Here is a 7,301-nt window from a genome sequence, read left to right on the forward strand (position 1 = left end):
TAAGGACATGAATAACCTGCTCAAGGTATTACTCCACCTGATCAGGACACCGGCCTTGTTTTTATTCTTGACTCAAATGTTACAGAGAAGCTTAAACCATTTAATTTGAGCCCCAACTATGTGTGAAGCTCTGGAAAACTGAGAGTCGTGCGTTTCTGTTATTTCTTATTTCTTTATTTATGTAAATTTTAAAACTTCAATTATTCCAGTTTTCTGTCCTGCATGCTTTAAAAAATGTACTTTTACAAAGGCAGTTTAGCACATTGAAGATCTCTGCCCCTGTATTCCATGTGGCCCTATTTTCCATAAAATACACTCCTAGTAGCACAAATTCTGTTTGTATTCTATGTGGCCAGTCACATACATAGTCTTTTGTTCCACTGATCAACGCACTCCACCTCTAAGGCAGACTTAAATAGATCTATCTCCGTAGGAAACTAGATGCCAAATGAACTTTGTGGTGACCACAGGTCTGTTTTCCTAGTCAATTCTGTTGCACTTGTTGACTCTGGAGAGTCTGTTTCCAGCTGAAAAGAAGTATACTTGGCTGTCATCTCTTTGGATGTTTGACATGGTGGAAATTTGCCAGACGTGATGCGTGACAACACTGGTTTTGATGGTTAAAAATGTTACTTTAGTTATTTTACATCTTATGTAATAAGAATGGTTTTGTTCAGATGGTAATCATTATTTGAGCTGTATGCTTTACTTACAAAACACTAAACTCAGTTTTTAATGTTACATCAGGGTATTAATTTTGAACTTGGAGTTACTGGAACCACAGATACTGAGTTATGTCAGTGAAATGCCCTTGAAGCAGATGGTCTCCCTGTGTTCCCCTGGCTTCCCTCTGTCAGAAGGGGGAGAGCTATGGACTGAAGCTTGGGCACACGTATTCCCCCGCATCTCCAGTCCCTGTCCCCAGTGGGGCCAGCCCCACTGGGCAACTATAGTTGAGTCTGGAAGTTCAGTGTCACTAGTGACTTGATCCTGAGAGGAAATGCATGCTCGGTATAAAGATGGGCTGAGATACTTCATTTCCCTGGCCCCAACTCTCATAGATGCCAACACTTAGGTAATCCTAAATCAAGAAGTTAGGTGAGTTGGAAGGAACTTGTTCAGGTTTAGTCAGTATTTTACTTCCATGTGTACTTTTAACTAGTTGGCCTTTGACATTGCACACAGGCCAGTTTGCTTGTTTCTTAGCTCTGTTCTTTTAATTCCTTGAGTTAACTTCAGGGTCTTAGATGTAAAGAGAAGGGAGAGACCCGTGATTGTGTTTCAGATCATCATTCATGAAACGGGCCAGACCGGGACCCAAGATCTGGATCATGGGAGAAGTTCCTGTCATTGAGACAAAATGACCCACATTTATTTTCTGCATTAATTGTGATACCGTGTGATCTATCTTTCTGCTTCCCAAGTTTATGTAGACACCAGCATGGGATGCAGTTCCCTTTTGTCCCCCTAGGTTGATCTTTTTTTCTGATTGCTTGCCTGTCTCTAGTATTCTGTTGTGTCCTCAGAACCTATTTTTCCCTGTATATGCAAATTATATGTTTATAAGTGAAAATGTTAATACATTAAATGATTGCTAACCTTAAAAAAAAAATTCAAGGTAGAGAATGAAAGATGAGAACAGAGAGGCAGCTGGGAGTCAGGATACAGAAAGCCTCCTGTGCTGTATGAATCACTAGGACTTTATCATAACCAGGAAAGAATATTGAGCAGGAGAACGTCCTCGTCAGACATGCGTGTAAATGTAGCTCACTCTGGGGATGGTGTGGAAGATGGATGGAGAGAATCAAGACTGAAGACAGGGAGTTCCACTGGAGGGATGATGCAGAAGCAAGACTCTAGACCTGGGCAAAAGTGAGCCATAGGAAGCTAAACAGGGAAAACGAGATGAGTCAACCTCATATAATGGAAGGGAGCTTGGGGGTGGCATCAAGAGATCTGTGTTCCAGTCCCAAATCTGCCATTAGTATTCCCCTCTTTGGACCTCAGTTTTCCCATGTGTAAAATGAAGGAATCCTCCCTGTGGATTACTATTGCTCCGTAGTACAATTCTATTGATTACTATTGCTTCATTTTACTATTACTATTGATTACTACTGCTTCATATTACTATTACTATTGCATTGAACATCAAGTGTGTATGTTGGGAGGACTACCTGTGGATCGGTCCTTGGAAAAATGGGGAAAGAGGCAATGTTGGCCTTTAGCTTTATCATGAAAATTACAAAATATCAAGCATCAGGACAGGCTGTGTTGGGGAGGTGAGGGACTCCCTGCTAATGGGACCTATAGCAAAGGTTCTGTATTTGACAAAGAATATCAAGGGCATTATGTGCTGGCCTAACTGTTAGCATTTCTCCTAGTTATAATAACAGCATTGATCGAGTGCTAAGGATATGCTAGGCACAGTTCTAGGCATTTTATGTGCATTATTTCATTCAATCTTCACTATAGTCCTATAAGGTAGGTACCATTCTTATTCATATTTTGTAGATGAGAAAACTAAGATCCAGAGAGAGTAAGTAATTCTATGTAGTAAAAGGCAGACATGGGATTCAAACTCTGGCATTCTACAGAGTCCCTATTCTTTAACAATTATACTGTACTGCCTTTCATATCAGGTAGCCATCACAGCTAACGTTTCCCTTATGTGTTCTGACTGAGCCGCTAAAAAAATTATACATGTAATACCTCCTTCAGAGGGGTGTGGCCTAGACAGAGCATAGAACTGAAGAGTCAAATAGAGTGAGATTTGTCACCTGCATCTATCAATTGCTGACTCTGTGACTTGGGAAATTTCCTTTCCCTCTCTGATCATCAGTTTTCTTGTCTGCCAAAGGGACAGTAATAGTAGCATTTCTTACAGGGTCATTATGAATATTAAATTTTTGAATGTTTACAAAGCTCCTAGAATAGTCCACGTCCTGCAGTGGCACTACCACCATCATTGTCATATTTATTAATAAGGGACCGGCCTGACTCGGGGAAGTTATATGGTTGAGTTCAGAGCAAGAAGACTTAAAAACTGTTTCTTAAGAATGTTCTGCATTCCAAGTGGCCAACAGTAAGTTGCATATAGCAAATGCACTTGGGCAACCCATCCTGGTTACACATCCAAGCTTTCTGTTACCCCTGCTCTTCTTCTTAAGCAGCAAATATAGGGGTAAAGATGTACTAGAACACTATGTTCTTAAAAGTTTGTGTAGTTTTTTGAATAACGGCTTATTGAACTAAAGAAAAAAAAAGTTCCCTTTCCTTTTTGTTTCTTTCTTCCGATACGGTTGTTTTTAAGTCTTCCCTCCTTTAACTTTTTCCCATTGGTTTTTGTTGCTTTGTTTTGTTTTCAGATTCCGCCTCTCTTTGCCAGAGTCCATTCGCAGCAATATTGAGGTAGGAATCAGAGCTCTCAGAGTCCCCGTACAGGGAAAAATGAGAATTTTCCTATATAGTAGCTGGATGATTGTTTTCTTTGCCTCTGATTGTAGGTTTTAACTTTAAAATTCTTTATGTAGCTACTCATCCACCAAGCCTGTTAACTATTAAACTCTCCAATTTACTTTTATCTATTCAAAAAGACTTTCAAAAGAACTCAAAACACTGTTAAGACTGTGTAATATTGGGGAGAAGAACCCAGACATTTCATTTTTTGGATAAAATAATCCTTTAGAGTTAAACTTAAGATTCAGACTACCAAAGGATGATGCTCTATATAATTATTAGACTACGATTAGGTTTGCTCTTAAAAGGATATCTACCCATCTCCTAAAATTAGGTCAAGGTGCCTAATTTTAGGAGGTTGTGTAGGTGCCTCTTTGGAGGGTCTAGCCTGGTTACCTCCTGACTGGAAGAGGTCATCCCAACATTCGACTTGGAAACCCCCCTCCCCAAGCTTCAGGAAGATCAGCCAGATCACTAATTGGTGCCCCTACCCTCACGTCGCTTATGTTCTAGAGCGCTGGTTCTCAATGCTTATGTTCTAGAGCGCTGGTTCTCAACGAGGGTCAATTTTCCCCTCCACGGGCATTTGGCAGCGTTTGTAGACATCTCTGAAAAATGACAATGCTATATACTGGGCATTTTACATAATATTAACTTGTTTAATCCTGATAACAACCCTCTGAGATTAGTACTATTATCTTCATTTTACAGTTGAGGAAATTGAGGCACAGAGAGATGTTTCCCAACATCACACAGTAAAATGGTAAAAACAAGAGATAAACCTAGGACATCTGCTTCAGAGCCACCCTTGCTAAGCTTCAAAGAGGTTCTTATTATTGCTAAGCATATAGGATGCTTAAAAAATATTCACTGAATGAACTGATGTTCATCATAGTGCATTTGTTTTTAATACCTAAATCTTCCCAGGAACCAGCAGTTTGCTAAGATTATACAACTACCATAGTTTATTAAAGATAAATTACATGTTCTGGTGGTGCTATTAGCTATAGAGCATAATATAATACAAGGAAACTTCTGTGGCCAGGGTTCCCAATAAATTAATGGAAGACTACTAATTGGAATATCTATTAGTCATTCAAGATTATCTTACCTGATCAGTATCTAAGCTGTTATGTTTGCTGCCACCATGTGGTCCCTCTGCATTTGTTGTCACCACGATCTACTGTAGAGAGGAACCAAAATGTCCATCCTCAAAGAGGAAAAAAGATTAGGAAACCCTGTAAAATGGCTTCCCACAAAATAGCTTTCAGTGTCTGGAAAGCTAGAGTATCTCTATGGGGAGATGCTAATTATTGCTTTCAGTCCTGATAAAGACTGGGAGAGTACATGTCCAAACCAGGTGTGGTGCTTTCAAAATGCCCTGATTCGGCAACTGATTCAGTTTCCCCTTTCATTTTAGGTCTTCAGGTTTGAGAATATTCTGTCTTCCATTCTTCACTTCGGAGTCCTCCCACTGGCCAATGGTAAGGGATTCTTGGGAAACAATGTGACACTGACATTGGCTAAGTGTTGGTGATTGTCTGGGACTTTTCCATCCTGAAGCTTGTACTTCTAATGTGTTCTTATGAATCGAGGCCAGCACCAGAATTGACAGAGTTTGTACCAACAACGATACAGTTTTGAAGTTAGATATTCCAGGTCCAGGACTTGTTAGCAACTCTACTTGCAGACTCAGCAAGAACAGCTAACTCTGTTTGAGTTAAGGAGATTAAAACCACTCTCCTTAGGCAGTCAAGAGTCTCCTTCGGGTCAACCAGAAATGAGATGATGATCCTTAGAAGGTGTCTCTGTGGTTCTTATGCAAAGACCACCATCTGGACAGACACAGTTTTAATGAATGACAATCCTAGGCCTTCTCCCTACACTGCAATTGTTCACAAACTGTAGGATCTTGAGTTTGGCTTGGTTAAAATATGCTTTGTACTGGAGATCAAAATATTCTCAGGACCCACTAGTTAAGGTATTTTCAAAATACAAATTGGACAAGTTGCCAGCATTTTTCTGCCATCCAAATGCCCATAGTTGCAGGTGCATTTTTATTAAGCACAGATTAATTAACCATTCTTTCAGGGAAATGCTAGGGACATATCAGAGAGAATGAAGACACAGAACCAGGAAGAATGGAAAGATAAATTATCAAAAAGTTTCTTGTTAGTCTCTTACTAAAAGGTTTACTAAATCTTCCATGCCCATGCCCAATTATTTTACATCTTGTTCTATATTTTAGCAAAATTGCAGCAAGGATTTCCTCTGCCCAATCCACACAAAATCTCACTCGTCAATTCAGATATTGAAGTTCTTGAGGTAAGAATTGTCAATGTTAATTGCCCCATTTCTTTTCATAGTAAAATATACCTCTTCTTATTTTGCTTACTTTTTGTTTTATTTTGTTTTGCTTTGTTTTTTCCCAGCCCGAGGAATTTCATAAATAAGATGTTTAGCTCTTAAAGCCCATAATTAACAATGAAAAGCACTTAAACTTGAGTTTAAAAATCAGATCAAAGTGGAAAAAAACCCCATCAGACCAAGTCTGATTTCCCTTTGAAGCCAAGTTTATTCACACCACACTACAAGAAGATGCACTAGTGCACTGTATTTCATTTGTTCCACAAGACAACTTGTAAGGCTGGGATTATTAATCCCATTTTATAGATGAGGAAAGTAAGATCCAGAGAGGTGAAGTGGCTTGTGTCCTGGAAAAGGGCATATCTGAGACTAGACTGACTCTTCTGATTCTCTCAGTCAGTAAACTTTTGCCTGAACCAAAGACCCTCCTCTGGGTTCAGGGATCTGTTGTGAGCTGTTTCCTGGTTAATCATTATTAACAAACTTCAGAATACCTTGTTTCTTCCTTTCTGGGGCTTTTTGGTTTGGGGAGGTGAACATAAGATTCTGACAGAGTTCTCCAATCCTATATACTACCCTGCACTCCCTCTTCCCTCCCCATGTCCCTTTCTATAACTGCTTAAGTCACATAAGGTGACAAGAATCCAAAATGGCCTGTTCCTATGTCTGAGGCACTCACAAGGGGGACAGGGGTTAGGAAGGGTATTGCACAGTAGGACCTGGTAAAGAAACCACATCTCCCCAACCCCTCAGGCAAACTCAGACATCCTATGGCTCCAGGTGCCCCAAGTTTGATATCATCTTCATTGTTGCATCCTTTTCAGGGTTTCCTTTTGATTTCCACTGACCTGAAGTATAAAACGTCCTTAAAGCAGCAGTCAAGTTTCCATGGTTGGGAAGCTCTGAACCTGATACGTGGACGGTGGAGGGGGAAGCCAGCCCCTTGGTTGCCTGTTTGGAGTCCACTCCAGGAAGTAAATCGCCCTTAATCCCACAGCTCCTGTAAAGCCAGAGCAGGAAGATGGTACACACAGGAATTGTAAAGCCATTGTGAATTGCTGGAAGTTTTCTTTTTCAAGCCCTCATGGATGTAGAGGGAGGCAAACTGGGTGAAAGGGCTCAGTCAGGATGTGTGTGTTCCCATGTGTGTGGAGGGGTATATGTTTGAATGTGTGTTCATGTTTGAGTGCATGTTGTATGTTCCTGTGTCTGTGAGATTCTGGGGCCAAGAGTGAGGCATGTACTTCTAAGGAGGTACATGAGAAACTGTCAAATACAGATTTGCATTAGTTGTTATCAGCGGAGATCCCTTCAGCCCCTTCAGCTCTCTAGGGTTCCCCCCTCCCTGCATATTGGATTTTATGTTTTATATTTACTGTTACTGTCCCCTGTATTTAATTAAAATTGTTTGCTATCAATGTCAATTTTGCCTTTTTATTTGCAAATTTTCTTGCCCCAGATTTTTTTTTTAATAAAAT

At 40.1% G+C, this 7,301-nt stretch overlaps 1 protein-coding gene across 1 annotated transcript in view; it reads left to right on the forward strand.

The window, feature by feature from the left end:
- The window catches only part of BPIFC (BPI fold containing family C), a gene marked incomplete at its 5' end in the record, with an annotated part of 35,579 nt that extends 28,552 nt beyond the window's left edge, over positions 1-7,027 (forward strand). Inside the window, 4 exons of the mRNA XM_079937028.1 lie at positions 3,366-3,408; positions 4,877-4,940; positions 5,705-5,781; positions 6,648-7,027. Of these exons, the coding sequence (XP_079793154.1) occupies positions 3,366-3,408; positions 4,877-4,940; positions 5,705-5,781; positions 6,648-6,812 (349 nt within the window). The 3' untranslated portion in view covers positions 6,813-7,027. The remainder of the gene's footprint in view (positions 1-3,365; positions 3,409-4,876; positions 4,941-5,704; positions 5,782-6,647) is intronic.
- Between the last annotated feature and the right edge of the window lie 274 nt (positions 7,028-7,301).

The sequence above is a fragment of the Stenella coeruleoalba genome (genome assembly GCF_951394435.1).
Source record: "Stenella coeruleoalba genome assembly, chromosome: 11".
Lineage (NCBI taxonomy): Eukaryota > Metazoa > Chordata > Mammalia > Artiodactyla > Delphinidae > Stenella > Stenella coeruleoalba.